General features: G+C 42.5%; 1 protein-coding gene across 4 annotated transcripts in view; it reads left to right on the forward strand.

Annotated features, from left to right (window-relative positions):
• Positions 1-26,818, forward strand: part of LOC138202857 (myomegalin-like) — a 46,416-nt gene that overhangs the window by 10,940 nt on the left and 8,658 nt on the right. For 2 of the 4 annotated variants that reach the window (XM_069157173.1, XM_069157176.1), the window contains exons 1-26: positions 9,895-11,988; positions 13,414-13,551; positions 13,649-13,768; positions 13,867-13,959; positions 14,092-14,316; positions 14,417-14,575; positions 14,679-14,780; positions 15,347-15,484; positions 15,677-15,856; positions 16,005-16,199; positions 16,801-16,983; positions 17,064-17,180; positions 17,269-17,346; positions 17,462-17,565; positions 17,684-17,826; positions 20,371-20,486; positions 20,621-20,781; positions 20,884-21,175; positions 21,926-22,130; positions 22,268-22,384; positions 22,511-22,773; positions 22,868-23,082; positions 23,289-23,406; positions 23,540-23,657; positions 23,807-23,861; positions 26,561-26,808. In XM_069157173.1, the coding sequence (XP_069013274.1) occupies positions 10,660-11,988; positions 13,414-13,551; positions 13,649-13,768; positions 13,867-13,959; positions 14,092-14,316; positions 14,417-14,575; positions 14,679-14,780; positions 15,347-15,484; positions 15,677-15,856; positions 16,005-16,199; positions 16,801-16,983; positions 17,064-17,180; positions 17,269-17,346; positions 17,462-17,565; positions 17,684-17,826; positions 20,371-20,486; positions 20,621-20,781; positions 20,884-21,175; positions 21,926-22,130; positions 22,268-22,384; positions 22,511-22,773; positions 22,868-23,082; positions 23,289-23,406; positions 23,540-23,657; positions 23,807-23,861; positions 26,561-26,808 (5,212 nt within the window). In that variant the 5' untranslated portion in view covers positions 9,895-10,659. Of the gene's footprint in view, positions 1-257; positions 335-4,440; positions 4,565-4,657; positions 4,816-4,894; positions 5,052-5,639; positions 5,694-9,894; positions 11,989-13,413; positions 13,552-13,648; positions 13,769-13,866; positions 13,960-14,091; positions 14,317-14,416; positions 14,576-14,678; positions 14,781-15,346; positions 15,485-15,676; positions 15,857-16,004; positions 16,200-16,800; positions 16,984-17,063; positions 17,181-17,268; positions 17,347-17,461; positions 17,566-17,683; positions 17,827-20,370; positions 20,487-20,620; positions 20,782-20,883; positions 21,176-21,898; positions 22,131-22,267; positions 22,385-22,510; positions 22,774-22,867; positions 23,083-23,288; positions 23,407-23,539; positions 23,658-23,806; positions 23,862-26,560; positions 26,809-26,818 lie in introns of those variants that run through there. The other 2 variants (XM_069157175.1, XM_069157174.1) reach the window with 2 other exon arrangements.

Consider the following 26,818-nt stretch of genomic DNA (forward strand, 5'->3'; position numbering starts at 1 on the left):
CCCAAATAAAAGGTTTTAGTTTTGTGTTTTTAGACTTTCATTATAAAACTCTACATGTTTGACGAGGTTTTGTTTTCCCCCTGGGAATTAATGTCAGTTTTACCCTCACAGGAGTTTTCAGTTGTTTTCATGACTGCAACTGTCATTGATGCTGCTGTATAGGTACAAATGGTTTTATATCTTGTTGTTGGTATTGGACATTCTGCTGATTGTGTGATTACGTCATTGATTAATTGATTGCTCTTCATCTGTTTCAGAACATCGAGCTGAAGGTGGAAGTAGAGAGCTTGAAGCAGGAGCTCCAAGAGAAACAGGACCTTCTGGATAAAGCCCTGTAAGTCCACAAACATTCATCAGAAGTAGTTACAACCTTTGTAATTGTGGAAATTGATGGCAAAACAGTTTTAAATAAGAAGTCAAGATCAATTACTATCTTTGGAAGTGTTACATTGTAAATGGTACCTTTTACTCTTTAACATAGTAATGAATCACAGACTAGAAAGACCAGTAAATAAAGGTATTTCTGTCTTTATTATGCTAGCAAAAAAAAAAAAAAGTTTTAAAAGCACATTTCTCGCACTGCAATCAAAACTCAAGTTTGTAAGTAAAAATATATGAACTGAGAATAAAATTATTTGCATTGCAAACAAATTTTCTCTTACGGTTTTGTTAGTTTTGGTCACAGAATTAAACATTTTGCTTATGAAACTAGACTTTTTGACTTCAAATATAAAACCTTTGCTCTCAAGTCAAAAGCCTACGAGTTGAGTTGGACGTAATGGGCGGGACATACGATGAGACGGAGTTTCTATTGGTGGATTGACTTCAGCCACACAGCATGGGCACACCCCGCTGCCTCTGTTAACACCCGACAGGAGAGGACTGTTAAACTACATGGAGGCATGTTGATGTTGTATTCATCTTTTTGTATTGAATGGGACATATCGTTTCCTATCCCGCTGGATGAGGATTGCAGCCTGTTAGGAAACGTTTGTGTCTGTCAAAAACGAGTGGCACATTTCACCGAAAGCATCTTCACCACTTGTGGAAAACTGCAGTTGTAATCTTGTTTACATTAACACCGTCGGAGACGGCAACGTGCCGGTGGAAGTACGGGCAGTTTAGCGCCATGTGCTGCCGACGGGACCGTCACGGCGCCGGCACTGACAAACGTGAAATATAACCAAAGTGAAAGCCGTGCTGTCGCGTTTTAAAGCATTTCGACAGAAAAGAGTGACATAACGTTAGCAGACCTCTGATGTAGCTCAACACACAGTCCTCTGTTGTCAGAGGCAGCGAGTTGTGTGTCTGCAGCCGCGCTGTGTGGGTCTGAGTCAATCCACCAATAGAAACTCCGTCTCCATCGTATGTCCCGCCCACTACGTCCAACTCAACTCGGTTTTTGGCTTGAGAGCAAAGGTTTTCAATTTGCAGCCTTAAAGTCTCGTTTCATAAGCAAAATTCTTAATTCTGTGACCAAAACTAACAAAACTGTAAGAGTGAATTTGTTTGCAATGCAATCACTTTATCCTCAGTTTATATAGTTTTACTTACAAACTTGAATTTTGATTGCAGTGCAAGAAATTTGCTTTTAAAACTGTTTTTTTTTTTTTTTGCTTGCATAATAAAGACAAAAATACCTTCATCATGCTGTAATTGTTTATTTTCTGATGGACTTTGATAACATTAATCTTCTTAATTAATTAATCTTCTGTTACGCTCTGTATTCATCTGGTGGTCAGTCCAAATCATATCAGTAGTGTGTGTGTGTGTTTGATCGTTTGTTTGTTTGTTTATGTGTGCAACTCCATCTACGGGTGTTTTGAGTGCGTTCCTACGAGAGATTAACAGTGATTCTCTACATAGTCTTGTCTTAACTGTGGTAACACCGCATATCTCTAAGAGCTCGTATGCCATGCAGCTGCTAATAGAGATAACACCTACGCGCATGCACACACACACACACACACACACACACACACACACACACACACACACACACACACACACACACACACACACACACACTACTTTAATGATTGAGACAGACCACCAGATGAATATTGAGCGTAACAGGAGATGAATCTGTGTTATCAAAGCCCTCACAAACACACAATAGGTCAATGCAACCCGTAGCACTTTAGCAACAGGATGTGAGGAAAAGAACAAATGAAAACTGATTTTCACAAAAAAGCTTTAAAATCTTCACCACATGTTGGTGTATCAATTGTCATGTGAGATATGCAGTTGTAGTTAAGGATTTTAAGAATATATAGCATTAGTTTTTATTGACTCATTGTTTTCAGGATGTAATTTACTCTAAATTACAGTTTTGATGAGGCAGAAGGGACAAGGAGAATTACTATATTTCTACATTCTTAGTGTGCCCCATATCCAGAGAGCCCAAAGTTGTTAAGGCCTCACAGATCTGGAGCTGTTACTGAATAAATTAAGGGACACGTTCCAGTGAAAATAAAAAAAATAAAAAGCTGCTGGTTTGAAGGGTTTAGGCAGATTAAACCAATTAATGCGATTTAAGGGCAAACATTTTTTTGTTTTAGTCACTGTTAATTCCTTAAAACAAGTACTCCTCTATGTGAGCCAGCTGTTGGTGCTCCTGGAAAAGATAAAACCAGGTCTCATTACTGGTCTCTATTTTAGTTGACATCCTTTACTGCTCATTCTGTTGTATTGAAAGGCTACAGTATAAATATGTGTTGTGAGCTGCTGATTATGGCAGTAAAGCAGTTATTGTTGTCTGACTTTGATTCTGCTTCCCTGCTGGTCATCACTCCTGCTGATTTGTTATTTCTACATACTAATTGTCTTCACAACATCAGTTAGAGCATTTTGATAGTATAGTTCAAACTGATTGTCAAATCAGGATCAAAATCAGTCCTTCCTACTGACTTCTTGCAGTAAACGTGGTAGAGCATGCGGGCTGCCCACATGGGCTGAGGGCACTTAACATGAAGCACACTTGTCCATGAGACAGACACTGACATTACTGAGTCTGGTTCAAAATATCCCAGTTATGTGAGCTGCTGCATATGGTGGACAGAGTTAAAAACGTATGTAGAGAAGGTCCAGAACAGGACTCATGGCGACAGGGTGGCGCGTGCCATTCTGGGAGAAGGAATTCTGGGATACTGTCGTTGACTGACTAAGCGATACAGACAGATGCTTGCAGTCCAAAGGAGTAACGAAAACATGTCATGAGTCACCTAATGTGTTTGTAGAGGAACACAAAGAAATATGATGTGTTTCAGAAATTTCACATTAAGGTTTAAGACGTGTGTGTATTAATCGAGTGTTTTATCACAAATCATATCCGTAACACACTGGCTTCTAGTTGAACCCAATAATTTTATATCCTGGTTACATGCAAAAGGAATAAGAGTCTAATTTGTGTCCAGTGCTGTACCAACATCACTTCTGTGAGAATATAGGACAATAAAAGCCTGCACCATGGGTGTGGCACTTACTTAATCCCTGCTATAAGTGGATGTGTGTAAGGATATCCCATGAGCACTGTAGCAGACAGAAAAGTGATGACATCATATTATGTCTGGGCTCTCACTAATGTCTCCATGTCCTAAAACAGACCCTCTGCCTACATTTCTGTGTGCATATAAACTGGTGTCAGATCCACATCTCAGATCTGAATCATTTCCTGTCATATCTAATGAAGTTTAAAGGTTATAATTTGCAAGTCAATGTTATTATTAAAAAATAAAGATTCAGTTGAGATCTGTGATTATCTGTTGTTGGGAAAGAAGCCAGAAAAACTGTTGTAGTGACTGAAGTAATCAATATTAACTTTAATCGAGCTAATCGATGTTCACGCGTGTAGCTACAACCTGAACATGATGAGCAGCAGAAGATCTGATATGTTGCTAAATATTGATTATTCTGGCAGTGCTAACATACTGTCTTTTACATATGATCTAAATTATGGAGGCCCTGATTCATTGCGGAACCTTAACGAGCTGAAAATATTGATTTGATTTGCATTGAAAGTTTAACTGGATGTTAAACATGCTGCAAACCGCTGATTGCAGTTCACTCCATCACGTAGTGATGTTACAGAGTGATACATCTTTACTCACAAACACTCTTTGACAGAGTACAGTCAGAAACTTGGACAGCACATTAACCAGCAGGCAAACGTTTTAGTGTAGCTGTTTAAGAATCAACAGTAATCAGTTACAGCTGATTTAATCTATTGTCACCGACGTTGGTCATTTTAACGTGTTAAAAAATAACACTCAGTACTCGCAATAAATAAGAAGCCTGCTAATATTTTCAATATTTATTTGTGCTTGTAAAAACAAAGAGTAGAAATTCCAGGCTTGGTAAGAGATTTGTTAGCATCAGATGTTATCAAATTAGGGTGATGTCGGGTTGATGTGGTGATAAATTCCTTCTTTTCATCTTCAGCAAAACAGCGGAGAGCTTGACCAATCACAATGAAGCAGAGCTACAGAGACGGTGTCAAGAGAGACAGCAGGAAATCGACCACATGGAGCAGGTGCTCGAAACAAAGATTCAGCTCCTGCAGGAGGTTGGTCCGTTTATACTGTCATCCCAGTGAAACTGACACAGAAGTGTCGCAGCTTTGCAAATCGTAACTACTGTGTTCGTGTGTGTGTTGCAGGAGGCCCAGCTAGCACGCAGCGAGGCTGAGCGGATGGCCTCACTAGCTGGATCACACTCCCACGCTTCCCTGCTGTCCTTAGACACCGCCATGGAGGAGATCCCAGAAGACGAGAGGCCTCCGAGCATCCTGTCGCCATCCAACACCAATAAAGACAGGTGCAAAACACAAATATCATAAACTCTAGCTAATCAAATCCATCCTTCAGTGTCACTGACCGTGCCTCTGTCTGCATAGGTTAATCGAAGAACTGACTAAAGAGCTTCACTCCAAGGAGGTCTTCATCACAGAGCTGTGTGGAGAGAAGACAACACTCACACTCCGGGTGGGAGAGCTGGAGGGACAAGTTCAGGAGCTTTCTTCATCTCTGCTGCAGAAGGACAAGGATGTTGAGGTATGTATGGCTTTTATGTCTGCTTTGAATTACTTTAAATTTTACCAAATGGGCTCTTAAGCTTCATCATTTGCCGTCTTTAATGTGAAGAAGAGTAGGAACCCTTCAGTAAATGTGTTTGAATCAGTATTTCTCTCTTATGTATGTAACGTGTTTCAGTCAAGCCCTTAATAATTTATATTAGCCGTCTAACATCACTGCATTCCTGTGGACAAGCATGTCTCCTCCAGTCTGACCTCTGTTACTGAAAGAGGCTTCTGAAGCAGCACATGTGGCATTCCCCAGCCTTATTTTAACAGATATTCATATCAGTCGCTAGAGCTGCCTGCATGCACTAAATAATACTTAAACAAGCATACACGTGTATCCAGACACGTATGGAAAAAAGTACTGACATACTTATACTAAAATAACATTAGGTCATCTGCTGAAACGGATCATTTGACATCTCTCTGCAGGCTGACTTATTCACTTATCTTTGTTTGTTCCTTTCCTCCATAAATCTTAGATCAATTATAATTATTGATTTGTTTTTAATAGTTAGGTTTTCACATATAGTAGATTAATGATCCATCTCATCTATTACAGTTCTATCAGGAGGAACTTGGTCAAGAGCGGCTGCGAATCGAACAGGAGATGCAAGTAGGTGGATCGCTGTGACTAAAACTTGGGGCAGTTCATTTTATTATATACAGTATATTGGATTATAAGTCTTCACATGTTATTTGAGAGTTCTCCACTAAGTGTCAGAGCAGCATCACAGTTCTCATTGTGCAGAGTGCGTTGTTAGACAGACTCTGCCTCCCTATGGAGAAGTGACACATAGCATTTTAACATGACAATCAGAGATAAAACATGACATATTTTAATATTTTGTATGTAGGTAACTGGGTCTTTTTAATGAAATTGTCTTTGGTATTCATGATAGAGCTAGATGAGAAATATTTAACAATATGACCAATTCATTTTCATTCACTGCAAGGTTGTTGTCCAGAATCAATAAATTGCATCAAAGTTTGATCAATTTTGCCACTACTAAAAAGCTGCAGTGTTGAAAATGTTACCAAAATACTATTTGTATGTGCAGAATGTTTTGAGCAAAAATTTACATAGTGAAATCAACTGCTTCCTTTAATACAAGAACAAAGATATCCTTGTACCTCTAGTTGAAAGAAGCAACTGTTAACAATGTCATGGGTAAAAGTAGGTAAACATCCAGTGATCCTCCTCTGATGGCCTGATACTCTGCTTGTCTTTGTGCTGTCTAGCCCTGGAGTCATGAGTTTTAAAAACGGATTCCAAAGCAGACAAGCAGATGATAGTTATGTGTAGATGAATTAGGACATTCCTCTAAAGATAACAAACAGAGGAGAGGAACATGACATAAGAAGGGATGTGCTTATTGAAGCTGATAACGAGAGTGCATTATGTGAGGTTTCCAGGAAGAGTACAGGCCATCTTCCAGAGGGTTCATCATCACATATAGTGCCAGAATCTCATTACATCTACAGGCCTTAGTAGCACTCAACCCCAAGGACACATTTCTCTCCTGATATATAATGAAACTTCAAATGGAGAGGGACCATTATCTTGACAGCAATTCAATCTAACCCAGACTGAATCTTTACCTTGTTAGTTCTTCAGATTATTACTCATAATGACAGTGCCACATTTATCTTTTTGGCCTGATCTGTGTTATTTGGCTCTAGCTTTGATGTGTCAGGAATTGCTTCAAACATATTTGCTGTTGGGTGAGTTTGCAACAAGCAATGTTTTGTTTTCATCTCCCTCTGCAGGGGTTTTAACTTGTAAATTAGTTTTGAATGAAGGATGCAAATATAGCAGCCAAGCAGGCTCTCGGCTCAGGTTTCACACTGGATGCATGTATGCATAAAAGTGTGCAAGTGAGCATGAGTCTCAGTTAATATGCACAGAAACGAAAACAAAGCTGAGTGTATTTGGTTATTGATGACTAACTACACTGTATGTGCACAACATGACGTCACAAGAGGACATGTGGTATTTATATATGATCAGCAACATTTTGTGTGTGAGTGTTTTTGCCGTTTACAAAAAGGAAAGATATACGCATGCAGCTTTTGCATGAGAATAATTTTTTTTTTGTTTCATTTTAAGTTTTGTGTTGAAATGCAGATTTTTTTTTATTGCAGAGGATGTTCAACTTTGCAACAAAGGAAGGAAATGACAGTTGTTTGTTGAGCAAGTGGTGTGTGTGTGTGTGTGTGTGTGTGTGTGTGTGTGTGTGTGTGTGTGTGTGTGTGTGTGTGTGTGTGTGTGTGTGTGTGTGTAAGAATGTGTGTGAGATGCTGTATAGAACTCAAAGAACCTATTAATAGGCCTATTTCATATTACTAAAATTGCAAAAAATATTTTGGGGGATTTTAAGAATTTAGGAAATAATGTCAGATTTCATAGCTTTTTTTTTATCCCCTTGTGCCTGTATTGTAAATTAATGATTCTACATGTGAATTTCAGTTGTATTTTTTTTTAGTCATTTAAGTTTGACAGCAGGGACGGAAACTGTTCTAGTGTGTTCTGCCCACAGCTTCATTTTCATCTCCTCACAGGGATCAAAAGAGATCATGCAAGGATCTGTGTAAGTGGGGTCTTCTGTGTGTGTGTGTGTGTGTGTGTGTGTGTGTGTATATTTCCCTGAGGTGCCCTCTTTCACGTGTGTGTGTGTGTGTGTGTGTGTGTGTGTGTGTGTGTGTGTGTGTGTGTGTGTGTATGTGTGTGTATATTTCCCTGAGGTGCCCTCTTTCACGTGTGTGTGTGTGTGTGTGTGTGTGTGTGTGCGTGTGTGTGTGTGTGTGTGTGTGTGTGTGTGTGTGTGTGTGTGTGTGTGTGTGTGCGTGCGTGCGTGCATGCAGGCATCACTGGTGAGCAGTTTCAGCTCTCTGGTTTCAGCTGGCTTGTCGATAGGTCAGGTTGACCTTTAAGTTCACAGCGACCACGACACTGATATCAAGTTGTGTTGTTTCAGACAGACACCCGCCATAAGAGCTCTTAATTAGCTCCCAAGAAGTCACAGACATTTAGTCAATTTATGACTGCAGAGAGGAGCCAGCTGGAAATAAATATGTTGTGAAACCATGTAACACATTTATTTCCAGAGTTTCTTTTTCAATAATAATTTGTAGTAAGTGGTACTCTGTTAACTTCTAAAGCAGTTATGTAGCATAACATTCGGTGGTAGTTCTGACCATCAGATTTGTCAGTAAATCTGAAGACATATTTAGCTGCATCTTCACTGTAGCTGCTGCAGCAAAAACATGTTATTTTGAAAATGACTCCGTAATTAACCTTCAAATAATCAGCAATGAAAAGCCCTGAAGCTGACACAACATCCCACAACTCTAGACTCTTTTTGTACATTAAACAGGACGTACTGTATTACACTCTCTCCTGATGCAATCCAACTGCTGACAGTATATAGATGGTCTACAGTGCAGTGCATGTCACAGCGTGACAGCGTTACCATCTGTTTGAGCTCCCTCAGGAAAATATAAATTCTGCTTACTGCAGAGATCAACTTGCACAGTCAAATGCAGGATAAAGGTCTGGTTGTTTCATCTCCACAGTAAAATCCTTGTTTGAATATCAGTGCCATGGCAACAAGAAATAAAAATAATTATAATAACAATCTTGAGGTTACAGCATGTTTTTGAAACTTGCTGTTTGGCCTGAGGAGGGAGAAATTAAGAACTCAAACCCACCTCAGCTTGATTATACTGTTTCAATAATGTTTAATGTGTTTGGTAATATTCCAGCAAAGTAGTAAGTGAAATAAGCATTTTTGAAATTACCAACATAGCTATTGATTTTTTTAACCATTAATTCCCTTATAATAATTTACATAATGACATGCAAAGTAAGCAACGCCCCATACTTTTTTTTAAAAGCACTTAATTCACTACTATAAATTACTTTATGTAGGACAAACATCAAGTTATATACCTGCAACCTATTTGAAAATTTAAAAAAATCTATGCTGCTGATATGATAATGACCTCGATTGAGAGTTTGTCTCTACCTCGTTGTGTCCTTTTTGGTAACTGATAATTGCTTACTGATCATTATGTGTTTAAAAAAGGAAACATCCTTTTATGTTTACGTTGTGGAGCCTTTTTTGGCTGATGAAATAAGGAACCAAATCCTGTAACTGTTACGATCTTCAACAAAAAGATCGTAACAGTTACAGGATGTGGTTCCCCCTTGGATTATCTTTCACATATTATTTAATGGGATATTCGAATAAAACAAAATATTATCTCTTATCTCTTGACGCATACAGTAGTTTTGCATAAATGTGCGAGTATAAATACGTATTGTTCTTTTTCATACATTCTGGCCTCTGCTTGAAAGTGTATGCTTTGCACAGCATGCTGTGGCAATCTATATGGCCATGCCAATGAAGCTTATTTGAATTTGATTAAAGTAAATAGATTAATTAATGAATAAATAGTGTCTGTCATGCTGTCGGAGACATTTAATTTTATAGAGTGTTGTGCCACAGAGCATTTCACCTGTTCAATCAGGCGAACAGGGCTTAGTAAACCGGGCAGGAGGAAGTAACTGACTCCCAAGGAAACCAAACTCTGTCTCTTTCCTAAAAACCCCGAAATAAAGTTAATATTTTATAATGCTCCAATGTAAACGTGTGTTTAAATATTTGAATAGCCGTTTTGAATGGGTATCACAGTTTATATTAAACTGTGAGCATCGCTGTTTGACTGCACCGGACTTTTCCACCCCCCGTTTTCCCTGAATGGTGCGCTCCGCCGCTGCAGGTCTGTTTCAGGCAGCCACATCGTTATCTACCCGGAGGATCACCGAGAGTCCGGTGTCTCCCTTTGTAGCATTCGGTAACAGCTCTGAAATGAACGGACGGTCTCTTCTTTGGACGCAGACATCGGCGGAAGAGTCAGAGGATCGTCCCGGGACGCCGGTCACTGCTGCGTGTCCGTGTAGAGGCCGGTGGATTATCACCGCTCCCCGGTCATGATGAACCTGACGGCGCGCGGTGCGGCTCGTGTGTCCGTGGCAGCCGAATGATGGTGCAGAGGCGCATGCGGAGCTGTTGGGATATTCGAAACACCCTCTTTTGTTTCTTTTTTTTTGACAGCGAAAGGACAATACGCTGATGGATACCGCATCTGATCGAAGAGACACAAAATGACCAGTGTGCGCCATATTTCCGATGCACCTGCACCTTCAGCAAATGACTGGTGATCCTGAGCCGATGGATCTTTTTTTTTTTTTTTAATGATAGTCACAGCATCAGATCATCTGCTTTTACCTCATGGTTTTCTGAACTGCCAAGAACCACACATGCTACCTTTATTTAAAATGCCTGAGCATCGCTCTTGTCTGTCTACCTCATCTCCTTGATCATACCATTTAATATCATTGTCAGGGCTGGTGTCACGAGGAGTGTTACACCGTTGCTTTTATTGTGATCTGTGCTTACTCTGATCGAGCTGGACATCATGGTGTTTTCGGTGTCAGATTCTTAATCAGGATCCAGGTATCCTCCCGTCAGAGTAAATTGGGTATTCTTCCACCCCCTGCAAATTAAGTCTGTGGAATGCATGATCTCAAGATGAAGGAGGCGTGTCGCATCTGTGGACGGGAGCTCTGCGGTAACCAGCGCAGATGGATCTTTCACCCCACTGCCAAACTCAACTTGCAGGTGCTGCTGTCTCATGCTCTGGGGCGAGAGCTTACCCGGGACGGCAAAAGAGAGTTTGCCTGCTCCAAGTGTACCTTCATGCTGGACCGCATGTACCGCTTCGACACAGTCATCGCCCGCGTTGAAGCCCTGTCCATCGAAAGGTTGCAGCGGCTCCTGCAGGAGAAACATCGCCTGAGGCAGTGTATCGGTGGGCTCTACCGGAAAACAAATTCAGAGGAAGGTGCTGTAATGTTACCTGAAACTAATGATGGGCCGGGAGATGGGATGGTGGATATTTCAGGTCTGACCCATGCAAAGTACTGTGCCCTGCTTCAAGATGATCTAGTGTACTCTCTGTATGAGTCTTGGGCAGAGGACGGCCTGGATTGCCAACATCACCACCACCCTCAGTGTCCTGCTGGTCCAGGGTCAGAGGTCACAGCTGCAGGCTCACAGCGGTGTGTGCCCAGCACCCCTAGGAGGTGTCGAGGGTGTTCCTACTGGCGGGTGGCGGACTCTGACTATGAAGCTGTGTGTAAGGTGCCCCGGAAGTTGGCACGGAGTATTTCTTGCGGGCCGTCAACCCGATATTCAGCCAGTGTTCTTGGAGGGAGTGTGACTGGAGGAGTTGCCGGTGGAGACGGAGAGAAAAACAATGTGGAAGATTCAGAAGAACCCCCCTCCTCTCTAACTCTGGTCCCTGGATCTCAGGATCCCTCAAAAACATCAGACAGTGATCCCACTCTGGCTGGACGAGCTAGCTCCAGCCCCTCTATAGCATCCCTGGAGACAACTGAAGAATACATTCAAACTGGAGCCATAACGGATGGACCGCTCGGGTCCCCCCGGGAAGCAATAGAAGACCAGATATCTGACACACTCTTTGAGGAGCACATGGGAGCCGCACATTGCCAAGCCTCACCTAGGCCCAATCTCTCTCTGGCCCTCTGTTTGCTGCAAAGCTATGCTATCTACCGGCCTGTCCGCAGCACCAGGGGGAGCAGGCTGCCAGTCTTGCTCCGACGAAGCGGCAGTAATGGAGCCCCAAGGCTGGGCTTCCCTGATCCTGTTCTGGGAATGTCTTATGGAACCCCAGATGGAGAAAGACACAAATACATGCCAATACCTGAGCTGGAGACCCCTCTGATCAGGCTGGATGCAGGGGTGGATCCGGACCTAGCGGACATGGAGGATTTATTGGAAGATTTGTACAAAGAGTATCCTCCCCCACCCCCCCACCAGGTAGAAAACCTACCTTGACGAAAATGATGAAAAGAAGTATTTCACCACCGCAGGATGTTGACACTTGGTGGAGTAGTGAATTTTGCCTTTGCTTTGCAAATCTGCAGCACCCTGAGTGAACCAGCCCAACAGGCTTTGATGTTTGACCGCGAAGCCTGCTTACGAAACGACTATTACTAACCCTTTTTTTTCCCCCCGCTTTATTAGCCACATTATCCAGCTGTCAGTCACTAAAACTCAACCCATAGCCTCTCAAATAGCTTTTACTGAGGAGGAGGTCAGCTACTGTAGTGTGTGTGTGGAATTATCATCAGTCAGGTGTGGGTAAGCGGTGACACAAGGCATGGCCTAATTACCTAGTGTGTGTGTGCATGCACACACAAAGAGGTCATTAGTAATGTCAATAAAGCAAACAAAGATAAAGAAAGAAGGCAATATTTGACCAACATCAAATATGTAATTGCTTTCAGCTCCATGGTTTTAGATTACGATTTGAGGAAGCTGAGGATCCACAGTGATCCTTACTGCGGCTAAATACTTTGAAGCATGAATACAGCCTCCGGACAGATGAGTCTATCAGTTTTTCCAGTGACGTAGCACTGAGTTTTCAGCTCTAATATATAAGGAAGAAACATGTTCGCATGTGTGCCTGACTAAAAACCACATTTCCTCAAATGGATAAATCTCTGCAATAGTTTTTGGAAGTATTTGTCCCTGAATTAAATGTTTTTCCTTGATAATAATAATCGGGTTTGATCTTTGAGCAGGGACTGCTGACTAAAGTAGGTTAGATGTGGGGAGACATTAAGACAGAGTTGCTCCACCACTGGCCTAGTTTCACTCCAAGCCCTTGAGGCAAAGTTATCCACGCAATGTCAGACCACCCTGTCATCTCCACTGTGGTTGGCTATTACAGTAATGCTATTTAATGATATACTAACTTTATGATTTCATTATTTTTTGTAAAAGAAACATTACATTAAAACAAGCATTTATTGATTTAATTCACAGCGGCACTTCACTAAAAACATATTTTGTTGTAAATGAGTGCAAAGACAAACACGTTATGACATTCTTCTTCCAGTCAGTGAGAGTTGAAAGCATTTTTACGCTGGTTATGGTTATGTAAAAATAACAAAGCCCGTGAGCATTTGGGTACACTCGTGTTAACTCGTGCATGCAGAAGCTCACAAACCACCCAGTGGCTCTTTCCTTGTCAAAGCTTATTACAGAATTCACACATGAATGAGCAGAGTTTATGTATTTTATACACACACAGTAGTACACAATCCACTACGGTGGTTACGCAGACAGCAGCCTCTATTTTTCATGAAATTTGAGACGCCAACATTTTTCCTTACTGCTGGATTCGGTCAGATGACTTGTTTTTATAAGTTGAAACTCTCACATTTGTTTACTTCACAGAGCCTTGTCGAGGAGCAGCAGAGTCAACTCAACCAGTATGAGTGTGCAGCCGGTCAGTGCGTCAGCGAGCTGCAGAAGGCCCAGCTGCAGGTGCAATCCCTTCAGGCCAAGATCCACGAGAGCGAAGCCAACAATATGGTATGGCACATTAAAACACCTCCATACAGTTGGCTAAGTTCTATTCTTCTACATCTCAGACCTGATGACAGTCTGACATCTCTGTTTCCATCTGTAGAAGCTGCAGGAGAAGCTGAATGAGATGGAGTGTGAGCTTCGTTCACTCCGCCAGGCTTCTCAGAGTCAGGAAAGAACCATCCACGGCCTCACTGAGTCCATCAGCACTAAAGACGGGGAGGTGTGTGTTTGTTGTTCACCAAGTCAAAGTGAACAAAAGTCGATGTTGGAAATATTGTATTGTAAAATGCTGATTCCTATAATTCATTCTACTCTAAGGCCCAGGAGTTGTACCAGCTGATTGAAGGGCAAAACGCTACACTGTGTAAGCTGCAGGAAATGGCCCATCGCAACCAACTTGCTCAATGCAAGGTGAGACCTGATGTGCACATAGTTGTGTGATCCCTGAGTCGGATTCATTCCTTATCAATTGGGAGAAGCCTTGTCTTTAAGGTGAAAGCAAACTGTCTGTCTGAGACTTGTCTGTGATCAAACCATCTCCAGGCTCCAGTCAGCATGAGCGAGTCCTTGACGCTTGCCCAGCTCCAAGGCGAGCTGGTGGGGGTGCAGAGCTCCCTGTTCTCCCTTGGTCTGGAGCTGGAGGCCAGCCAGAGGAGTCTGAGACAGAGCCAGAGGCAAGGAGACGACCTATTGCAGTTCAAGGACAGACTTAACTCTGATCTGCAGGAGGCCCTGCAGCACAGGGAGGTCACTGAAAAACACAACCAGGTTAGCGATGTTGTGAATGTGCGAGAAAACCAAACATTTGAAAGAAGTCTTGGAAGTATGGATGAGGCAGCATGTGTAACCTCTTGTCTCTTTGCTGCAGGACCTGCACTGTGCTCTTCAGAAAATTCGCTCTGAGCTTCAGGCTAAAGAAGCAGCTCTGAAGGAGAGCGAGTCAGAGAAACACACTTTGGGGCAGGAAAAAGACAGGAGCATCGCACAGCTCAAACGCTCGCTGCAGGACAAGGAGCAACAGATACAGGTAACGCACACACACCCAAACACTTTGCATCCATACAGATATACATAGTTATGCATACATGCACAGATTTCTGATCCTGTCTAAAAAATATTCATGTCTGTAGGAGTACTCGGAGATGTTGGAGTCAACAGGAAGCTCCAAACCAAGAGATGCTCAGCTGGAGAAACTAAGGGAGCGAATTCAAGACAGAGACAGAGCTCTGGAGGTATACACAAACACATAAATTCACATACACTCCAGGGTGAGAAATTCTCAAGGCAGCTCAGCAGAAATAGTGACAGGATGCCAATATAGTCTTAAACCTGAAAGCAGCCAATGTTCCAGCCGTTTGCGTCACTGTACCATTTACTGTGACAAAGTGCTCCGCATTCAGTGCAGGGACAATGGAGAGGCTATTTATCAGAAAAGAACGAAGTGTGCATCTTGCAGCAGTAAAGAACCAGCGGTACACAGTAATAGTAACTCCTCATAAAAAAGCGGGTCAGCATAAACTAAAATTTCACTACCAATGTAATAAAATTGTGGGAGTGGTTAGAGACAAACAAAGTGAAAACATCATTACTGTTCACTGCAACTTTGCTCATTTCCCAGTAGCTATTAATGTTTGTTTTTTTAAAGATAAAAGAACATGTTGATTTAATGTTGATTTGATACATTTGATTGAATTAGTTTATGGGGAATAAGAGCTTTGAATGCTACGCATCCCCTCATTTTTGCTTTTAACTTACAATTCGGTGTACTCTTGACTTCCTGTCCCTCTACTGCCTACAGCGCTCCATCGATGACAAGTTCCAATGCGTGGAGGAACGTGAGGGCCAGGTGAGGAGGCTGCAGCTGGCCCTCAGGGAGAAGGAACGAGACCTGGAGAGACTCCGCTGCATCCTGTCCAGCAACGAGGAGACCATAACGGTACGCTCATGTTGCACAGAACAAGCAAAACTGCAGGCCCGTAACGTCGGTCAGAGATTCATTGCTACAGAAATACATTTATGAAACATCACCCTTCCAGAGCATCACATTGTTTTACGTTCAAATTTAGACACGCTGTGTATGAGGTATAATGTTTCTCTTCGTGGTTCCTCGCGTGATCGTGACCATCAGAGCCTGGACAGTTTGGTGCGAGGTAAAGAGCTGGAGCTGGAGCAGGCGGCGGAGGCCTACAGGAACCTCCAGTGGCTGAAGCAGCAGAGCGAGGACAAGGAGAGAAACACTCTGAGAGAGAAAGACATCATCATCAACCAGCTACAGGCAGCTCTGCAGACACGCAGCCAGGAGACACAGGTAACACGTTTACCGTTGGCCTTTATTTTCATGGCTTCTAATGAAAGGCCATGCCCATGCAGGAAAACCTGTGTGACTTGTTTTACTTTGAAAAAGACAACAGGTGTGCTGACACGTCGTTTTCTGGGTGTTTTGTGTGCGTGTGCAGGATCTGACTGCCGCCCTCGTTGCCAGAGTTCAGGCCGGTCCCACTGAGTTTGTGGAGGAGCTGAAGGCTCGACTGGCTCTGAAAGAGAAGCTCTTCCAGGAACTGTTGTCCGACCGCAGCCGCCATACCAATGAACACCAGGCACAGATCCACGACCTGCTCAACACTCTCAGCTCTAAAGACCAGTATGTGCAGGTACGGTAATCAGCTCGACTGGTCTTTAACCTCCCGAAATACACTCACACTACTCCGCTCCTCCTCCGCTCCCTTCATTGGTTACCAGTAGCCGCCCGCATCCGTTTCAAGACATTGGTACTTGCGTACCGTGCTACGAACAGATCGGGTCCAGTCTACATCCAGGACATGGTCCAACCTTATATCCCAGCCCGCTCCCTCCGCTCTGCTTCCACCAATCGGCTTGTCGCTCCTTCACTGCGAGCTAAACACTCTACAAAATCACGACTGTTTGCTGTCCTGACTCCTAAATGGTGGAATGAGCTCCCCAACGACATCAGGACAGCGGAAACTCTGTACATCTTCCGCCGCAAACTAAAAACACACCTCTTCCGACTTTACCTTGAACAGTAGAACTTTAGTAGCGCTTAAAATGGCACTTACTGATAGCACTTTGTAGTTTGGCTTTCTTGAAGAAATTATATTTTCTTGATTCTTGTTGTTCTGGGTTTTGTACCCCCATGGTTGAAATGCACTTATTGTAAGTCGCTTTGGATAAAAGCGTCAGCTAAATCAAATTGCAGAACAAGATAAAATGCCTTCTTCGCTCTTTCTCTATCAGGACTACTCCTACAGGCTCTCTTTAGTGATTAGTGAGCGGACAGGCCAGCTTCAGGAGCTCCGTCGACAGCTGTCGCTGAGAGAGCAGGAGCTCTGTGAACTGAGACGAGACAAGGAAAGAGAGATGGGAGGAGAGGCGGAGCATCTGCGGAATCTGCTCAAAGAGAAGGAAGCTCTCATTAAGGTCTGCATTTCCCTTGTCGACTTCTCTTGCTCTATCTCGTCTACACCTGGTCTTTATAATAAACCTAAACACTTTACCAGGAGCTGATGGAGGCCCAAGAAGATGCCATGCAGCTACTTCCACAGGAGAGTGAGGCAGAGATGAAGGCTCTGCAGGACGAGATGCAGCTGGTGCTGAAGAAGGAGATGGAGGCTCAGGTATCTGTGTGGATGCCGATATGATGCACAAAAACTGTTAATGTGTTTTTAATCTCACAAGTCATGTCTTTGCATCCTCTCCCTGCAGAAGGAGATCTGTGCTCTGCGTCTATCTTTGGCTCACCAGCAGTCAGGAGTTGCCACAAACGACAGCACTGACTACCAAGTAGGATTTAGATTTATTCTGAATCAGTCAGACAATGTTCAGGTATTTCTACTGCTTAAGAAATACTTATTTTGTGCATATCTCTCCTCGACCCTGCCTTCCACTGTGATCCTAGTGTGTGCTGGAGCAGCTAGTGTCAGAGTACAACAAGCTGAATGATGCCCTGAGGGCAGAGAAGAGATTATACCAAAATCTCGCGCACATTCACACGAGTGACAGGTAGGGAAGCTGCACCCAGGTCCTGTGACAAACCAGATTCCTGTGTATACAGTAAACTGACCGCTTTTTTATGTGTTTGTTCTAAAGACACCTGTTTGTTCTCTTTTTGGCCTGGCAGCAGCTCAGAGAAGATCCTGGGTCTCCACACTGAGCTGGATTCAGTTCAAGCACTCCGTGGACAGCTGGAGGAGCTCCTAGCCAGGACCCGTAACATGGCCCTGGTGCTGGAAAGGGCAGCCAAAAGGCAGCCTGACTTTGGAGGTGGGAATAGGCAGGGTCCAGCCTCCAAGGCTGCAGGCGGCACTGTCACTAACGCTCCTTGATGATCACAGCACTACTGAGTAACACTGACACTGGCACTTGGATGTGAGATGGAGCTGTCTGTAACCACTGACGGTCAGGTTTATGAGAAACCGTGCTCCTAAAGTGAATTTAATGAGACAACTCAAAGTATGAAATTAAACCAAAATCTGACCCTCAGTATGCAGGCAGCTTTGTCCAGATAGCACAAGTACTACTCACAGCAGCAGAACCCTGTTCAAAATTAACCTTACTGGTACGAAGTGGAAACGTGCAACTCGGTTTTATCTCTTAATATATATTGTGAGTGTGGTGTGAACATGTTTTTATATTGTTTTTGAAAACTGCCTGCGTATTGCTTTGTAGTTTGATTGTTCTGTATTGCCATTTCTGTGTACTGTCTCTCACCGGTGTCACTCTTCCAGCCTTACTGTCACAGTGAAGTTAACATCTTGTGGAGAAGCTCATGCCTTACAGTGAAACGTCTCGCCTTCCATCATTTGTTTTATATCATCTGTTTGTCAACAGGATGTGCACACTTAAAAAGAGGCCCAAGATCAAAATCCAAAAAGATGGCCAAGTAGTTTCCTTCAATTTAGTGTTAACCTCGAGCCTTTCATATAACCGTTTTATGACGTAAACCTCCTCCACTCTAGTTTTAGTCTTACAGATATGCATGAAACAGTTCAGCCACATTAGATATAAGCTGATAGCGGCACACTGTTTACTTTAAAGTAAAGTCATGGTAATTTAATATGATATGCATAGGTTTTTTTTTAGAGTATCTGCTTGTCAGTTCAGCTTTGTACTGAGGTACCACGGAAAGCAGTTTTACTCCCTGCACGGTGCTCTATAAGTCACTGGAGATGTGAATGCCAGAAATAATACTTCCCCATTAAATATTTATGTTAGATAGAGTACATTTTTAAACGATTGTGCCCCGATCTCTCATCTAGCCTCGAAGATGGAATCATTGTCAACCCGTTTTTATTTTTTATTTTTAATGCATCAAAAATAAACCTGTGCTGGCTTTTTGTCAAAAGCACTTCTGGTATGGATTTCTCTTTATTGTGTTTAATTGGGAGTTTGTTTTAAGACTGCCCCAAACCTGAAATCCCCCACGTGGTCTTTGATATACCTTCCCTCTCTCCCCATAGATGAACCCACAGTGTGTGTGTTATATACCCAGATCATTACTCAGAGTAGAACCATTATTTATTTGGCGTCCTCAGCCTCCTGAGTTTGTCCTGTTTGTCTTGATGTATGATTTTATAATCACAACAGCACATACTATAAATGTGTTTAAATGTCCCAAATTTAAATAAATGTAAAAAAACAATATTTCTGCAGACAATTCATAACATCCACATCAAACAATGAGTTGACAATAATGATACAAATCTGGTCCAAATGAGTTTTTCTTCATGTCCGTGCTCCCTCATGCATGATAGTGTGGCATGGTCTTCATGTTTGCATGGTTGCTCTGCTGTAACGTCTAGTTAGAAATTCACCAAATCAGAAAAGCTTGCGTGTCCTTTGACACAATATCCCTGACATAATTAAAAACACAGAAAAACACTAAACAACACAGACAGTTTTAAGAAGCGCCTCTTTCCGTATGTCCCAAGTATGTTGGTGACACTATGCAGTGCCACAGTACGCAAACAGGGCCCCACATTCAGCCAGTTCAGCTTACAGAGCGCATTGTTCAATCAATAATAGCCCAGCGGTTTCGTTGCCTTCTCACTATAAGCACAAACACATGAAATATATGTATATACCCCTTCAAAGGTGGAGACATTTTTCTAATGAAGTCCCTTTGAACTTTCCCTGAACATGATATAATCTGATAATGAGTCCCAGCAATGCAGTGAGCAAACTGTAGATACACACCCACACCTTTCATTCACATATAGCACGGCATTGTGCGTATGTGTGGGTCCTGCCAGTGTCTGTTGTGTATCATTCGGGCTTTATTATGTAAAACAATTTCCCTTTGAAATTGCTGTCAGTCCCTTTCCACTGAACCGCTTCTTCCTGCAAACCAACATATGTTCATGTGTGTCGCTCTTTGTGTAAGTGTGTGTGTGTGTGTGTGTGTGTAAAGAGTATTTTAGCAACACAGAGCAAAGAATGTCATCTATCACCACTAACTCCTTCAATGTGTGTGAATATTAACTTAATAACATCCATTTGTTTTAGTTTAAAGTGTTTAAAAGTCACTCTCCTGAAAACACGCCCATACATGCATGCACACACTCACATTCTAGACTTGAGTGTGTTTTTGGCTGGCTGGTAACGTATGACATAACATTCCCCTTCAGTCCCATTAGCTCACAAAGTGGTGATTCAGTGTAGAAACAACACTGGAAAGAATGGGACGGAGAGTGGACGCCGCAGAGGGAGAGACATTAAAGTCAGGAATAAGAAGAAAAGCAGTGGATTAAGATTAAATGAAAAGAAGTGAGTGGATCTATTGACCTTAAATGGTTATTGTGTTTCCAGAGCTCAGCACAGAGGAAGAGGAAGGAGATGATGAAGATGGCAGCAGTGACGAGTTCACAGACAGCATAGAGGAGGATGACAATAATGTGGCTGCCAGAAGTTTTAGCTCCATTCAGGTAAAATCCTTTCATTGTTGAATTATTTTTCATTTAGACAGTTTGTGACCCCAGAGAGTCTATTACATAACCCCAAGACTTAAATAGTAGGAACAATATTTTTTTTTAAAAACATCTTTTATCTGACTTTCTAGGCTTCTGTGAAGACTCGTGGACCTGAGTGTGCGACCGGAGGACTGGCGAGGGGCACTGATGCAAAGCAGCTTGAAGAAGCAAAGCAATCACCTGAAGTTGAACTTGAAGAAATAAGGTCTCAGCTGAAGAGGGATGGATACAGCTCTGTGGCTCAGATGAGGTGCGAAGAGGAAACTTCACGCTTCGACTGTTACTTTCCGAGCTGTGTAAGAGGTTCGCATCATTCTTACGACTGTTCGGCTTTCTGTCTGTCTTCTGCCAGGAGTTCCCTGCAGATGCTGCAGCAGGAGAACCAGGCGTGGAAAGAAAGCCAGGGACGAGCTCGAGCTGTGGGGCTGAGGACAAACACGGAGAAGACTCACGGCACTGTGAACCAAGAAGAGGAGGAGGATATTGAGGAAGACAATGAGGAGGAGGAAGAAACATCTCCGGTGCTGGTGGGGAAGCGAGGTCCTCCGTGTGTTAGTCTGTGTGACGAGCCGGGGAAGAGGCGCTGCATGAGGCCGCGCTCTCTGGACCTAACGTCCCACCATCGCACATACCAACCGCTCACGGTAACACATTATATATTTATTCAACTTTAATGACACAAAACTTATTTTCATATATTAACCTTCATATCTGAAAAAGTCTTAAAGAACAGGAAATGTTATGTTGTAAAAAGAGCAAAAAAACTGTTAAATGGAGAATAGTGGAGAATACTCCGATAAATCCACAAATAAAATAATGAATTAAAGACAGTTCAAATTTTATACATATTGGTACTGAAGTATCACTTGGAAAAGTTGTAATGAAAACTGTAATATTATTTATTTTTTTATATTTATCTTCAGTAGTCCAGGTTACTACTGTACCAAATCATTTAAAAATTAATCAGATTGTTAAATGTAGAAATTTTGCATATTAAAATCGTTTTGGAAAATAATTGCCAGCTGCTGTTCTTTTGTGTACCAGGTGATTTGTTAATTTTTTATATATGGATGTTAATATAATTTCAAACTTGCTGGCTGTGAAGCAGAGCAGTCTGAGAGCAGCTTGGCCTGCAAACCCTGCGCTCCTCTCTTCTCTTCACTGTTGTAATTATTTACAGTCTCCATGTACGGTTGTTTTGCCATTTTAGTCCCGTGGTTGTTTATATAACATTCTTTTGTCTATGCCTGACTTTCCATGATAAAATATCCGAACAGTTAGTGCATGTAAATGAAAATACGAGCTCCCATACGTTTAAATAATGAAATAATGTACCTGTGAAATCCTCCCTTTGTGTTACACTTCAGCGTTGCTCAAACACGTTGCTGTTGCAGGAGGTGGGACCTGCTGGTGACGGCGGCAAGGTGGGAATGCTCTGGCAGGATATAGAGGAGGGTCTCCGTGAGCAGGCGGCCCGTCTGCGCTCCGATCTGGCTCTGAGCCACCAGGAGAACAGAGAGCTGCAGGAGAGGCTGATGGTGTCTGAGGCCACGGTGCACGCTCAGGCTGAACAGCTGAAGGACTACAGAGATCTGCTCAGTGAGTTACTTTCAAGAACATGTGTAAAGGAAGGCTGACATGTTACCAGAAACATGGACTCAAAAGGGTTCAAAACATTAATCAAATACTTAATTAATATACAAGACTGAAGTAACTTCTGTTTCACGTCTGTGCAGCGGAGACATCTGTCCAGCAGGCCAGTAAGCAGGTGCAGGTGGATCTCCAAGATCTGGGTTATGAGACTTGCGGCCGCAGCGAGAACGAAGCTGAGAGAGAAGACACCAGCAGTCCAGGTGAAAAACAGAGATCCAATCCTTTTCAGACTAAAAGAGACCATAGACCTTCTGTCTAGTAAAATACACTCACTAATCCCCATTCATCATGCATCACTATGTCTCCTCATCTCTTCCCCCTTTCAGAGTTTGATGACTTGGAGATGTGCACATCACTGTCCCATCATCAGGACTGTGATGATGTTGGCGGCTGGTACGCTGGAAACTGCAGCAGTAAGAGAGCTTCTTATGAAAGAGGGGATGAGTCGGCGTCTCTCCAGCATCTGGTCGAGGACCTGCGCTCACAGCTGACCCGCTGCCACAAAGTGATCCGTGGACTGCAGCTACGTGTCCGCTCCTTGTCTGCCACCAGCGACTACGCCTCCAGCCTGGAGCGCACCCCGCGCAAGGTATGAACTACCCGCTTTACTGTCCTTTAGGTTTATTTTAGTCCCAGAATATTGCCCATTCTAGAGGTTTTTGTATTATATCTTCACCTTTTAGGTAAACTGGGCGTTTGAGACGTCACCAGCCCCCAGCGGTGTGGAGGAGGATGAAGGCTGGATGTCTGACACCCAAGGGATTCGCTCAGGGTCCAAGCCCAGCAGGGAGCTGCAAGAACTGATGGCACGAGTTACATCACTGGAGGCCCAACTGAAGAGCACCAGACTGGAGGGCAAAAGCCAAGCAGAGGACGGAAAATGTGCCACCTGGCCTGGGTGGGTGGATGGAGAAGGAAGTGGGAAGGGCTGCTTCCCCTTGGCTATTACTCCTGGTTCCTCTGTAATTCCTACGTCCCCTAAGGCATATCTTTTTCATCTAGAATCAGTCAGTGCTCATATGACTGAAAGCCTTTAGCACTCAGCAAACACACCACAATCTCTCTTAACACTGTGGTTCCTTGTTATTATTCCTCTCTTTACAGGAAGTACAACTCTCTGATCCAGGCACAAGCTCGTGAGCTGTCCCACCTGAGGCAAAGGATGAGAGAGGGGCAAGGAGTCTGCCACATCCTCACCCAACATCTGGGAGATACCACCAAGGTGCTGCAAACACATCTGTATTACCGAAGTGATATTTTATCCATTGTACTAACATGGGGAGACAATAATTATAGACTTGGTAAGTCTTACAGTTCATATTCTCAGACTAGCTCATATTCTCAACAATTTTCAGGCTTTTGAGGAGCTCCTGCGGGCCAATGATATTGATTACTACATGGGTCAGAGCTTTAGAGAGCAGCTGGCACAGAACACAGCCCTGGCACAAAGAGTGGTCACCAAGATTAGTGGACGTAAGGATCACCTTCCCATCACAGTCAAGCACACAGAAACTCACTTCACTTATTTACTGTACCATTATTGTTGTTCACTCGAACTCAAATTGTAATTTTTAACCTATTTGCCCTCTCTATGTTTTCTGTCTCATGGTTTATTTCCACAGGAGAACGAGCAGAGAGCCATGATGACAAGACAGGCCACGAGTTGCTTGCTTTACGGTGAGTCTGCTTCATCATAGTTGTGTGTCAATATGTGAATCACAGCATTTTTACCATGTCACATCGTAGGGTGGAAGCAAAGCACTCCAAGTAGTGATCTGTGCTCACAACTAGTCTGAGGGGTTAATTTAACATTGCCCTCCCTGCATAGATACAATACACACACCTTTAACAGTTTTAGGCTACTTTCACACTAATATGGTTTCATCTTAAAACTATTTTAAATTGAAAATGATCTCTTTCCATAAAGTGTTTTGGCACGGTCTCAGAACTAATATCCGTCAATGCTAACACAAACTAACTGCAATCGCATATCAAATGACGGTTCATGTACACTGGGCATGCCACCCAAAACCAGGGACACACCTTATTTGGTGACCCATCAGATTCTCTGGCCTGCAGTGTCAGTCTTGTTCAGGCACGAGGAGTGAGACGGTCAAGCCAAGTCACATTATCTGATGGATCACTAAATACGGTGCAACACCAGCGCTTCATGTGGGGCTGCTGAAGATGGGAATTGTTGCAAGTCTTTCAAATAAGAGCTTGTCTCCTGCATATGTGGGCAGTATCAGCGTCATAAAATGCAGAATTTAACAGCATGGTCACCAAGGTCAGCAACGCCTGTGATTCATTATCCATGTCATTATCCCATGTTTTCCTCTGGTGTTAGGCTTTGTGAGGAATCAGGGTCACGTCATGACTGATAAGATCAGGAAGTAATTGTGGCTGTCTGCATCATGGTTTTCAAAATTTTAAATTCTACTCATTCAGACTTAAACATAAAAGGGGTCAGCACCGTTTTATGAAGTCTCCAATTTTAATAATAGTTCAATAATGCTGGAGTTGTGTAGACGCAAGGCGTAAACACAGATCAGGACTTCTAATACGAAAATGTATTAGTGTGGATGTAACCTCACAAGATTTTCATTAGATATCCACAGCATAATATACCTACCTATAAATATTCACCAACACCTGCATGGCTGCGAGCTGTTGATCTTCTTTGTACGTTATTAGCTCACTTTGCAAAATCTTTGTCCTGGTAATTAGTTTTACCGTCTGTGGCACGTGAGTGATCACCCACATGGTGCTTATGGTGGAGAGGAGACAGAAGGTTGCAGTTAATCCACCACATGGACCTTTTAAATTGCTTTAGCTGAAAAAACAACTTGCAGGTGTCACACCAGACGGGCTTAAGAGGCTCAGCGTTACTGTATGTTTCACTGGTGGTTCCTCAGTCAGTCATACTCAGCTGAACGACAGACGGTTTCTGTTGGATTTCTATTATTTCAACATCTGCTCCTGTACCGATAACTATTTGTTTTAAATGATAATTTTTTTTTTTTTATAATATCCAGCATTATTTAACGGGTCAGCACAAAAGTTTGTTAAAGTGAAGAAAGATCAGAAGACATCAGAGAGTCTTTTTTTTGTTGTTGGATTTTCTTCCACCAGATAAAGCTCTTATTATCAGCTCAGGCTGTAGTGCATCCAGTTCTTGGTCTTTGTTTTCTAGACTCTCAAATGGCTCCTCTTTGGAAGTCCATGATTTCTAAGAGCAGCTCCATATACAGGGACTCTCTGTGGTCTTTTTCTGCTTGCGGAGGCAAAGCCAGAGAGACATCCGTTTTTAAGAGGCCGTCGGAGAGAGACAGAGAGTTCATGCTTCGACAACTGACACAGTAAGGGAGATGTGCATATCTTTACACGGGCAGGTTATCCTCTTAACATCCAGTTTTCCCCTTTAAGTAGCATCTTACCTACTCAGTATTCAAATATTCTGATCTTTGTACATCGTTTGAATTCACAATCTCTGTGAGATTTGGAATCTCGACTAGAACTTAGATTACAGTTTTTATGGATGTTTGAGGGGCTGTGTTGTGAAAACTTATTCTTAAATGGTTGCTGACTCGTCCATGTGCAGCAGGACACTTTCTGAAAATCATTCATGAAGATTCATGAAATGAAAAGCTTTGTTTGGACACTAAAACGGACTTGTTTGCACATACTGGATATTATACTTGATTATTTGTAAATTACAAGATGGACAAAACGTATTATAGATTTACATTAATAACAAACTGAAATATCTTCCACACTTTTATTGCAGACATTACCTTTTATTTTTATTGTTGATTAATCTTCTGATCATCAATTCATTTTTTGTTGATAAAATGTCAGGAAAAAGTAAAAAATGTAAAAAACAAGATGACTTCTTCAGATGAATTGTTCTGTCTGACCAACAGTTCAAGAATCCAAATTTATTCAGTTTACAATCACGTATGACAAAGAAAAGTATTCAATATTCATTACATAAGGTGGAACCAGAAAATAACTATTTTAGGTTGAAAATAACTAAAATTACTATTTGGTTATTACCATTATTTTATTAATGTTCTGTTGATTGGATTAATGGATGAATTATTGCAACTCTAAATGTTTTACTATGTCATGTTTCATAATTCATAGATGATGATATGCAAACTATGTAGGGAGTGAAGGCTATTTTTTCAGTAACTATGTTATAGATGTAACAGCTACTGGCAACAGTGTTGTTCATTTTATTATCATTGACAACATATAAAATGTCTGTATAAAAAGAGCTCCATTGTGATCTGTTATGGACATGCTTCTTTTGTCATTAGTGGTTATGACCTCAGAATATGATGGTTGATTGTCGTCATTGTATGAACGTGCAGGCTGAGCAAGGAGCTGCAGCAGAAAGATAAAATCATTGAGTCGCTCCACACCAAGCTGCAGCAGCGTCCCGAGACGCCGTCCAGCTGCCACGCCCTCTCTGAGACGACTGACCAATCAGACAGGACCTCCTTGGCGTCTGATGAGTACCAGACCCATGAGGACCTGGAGCTGTGCTCTGATTTAGATGCCAGAGAATATCAGGAGGAGCACCGGCTGCAGCTGCCAGGACGCGGATCAGAACCAGATGGTATTGTTGA

Source organism: Embiotoca jacksoni, unplaced genomic scaffold, assembly GCF_022577435.1.
Source record: "Embiotoca jacksoni isolate LCO1_2020_lvr unplaced genomic scaffold, fEmbJac1.0.p SCAF_22, whole genome shotgun sequence".
Taxonomy (NCBI): Eukaryota; Metazoa; Chordata; class Actinopteri; family Embiotocidae; genus Embiotoca; species Embiotoca jacksoni.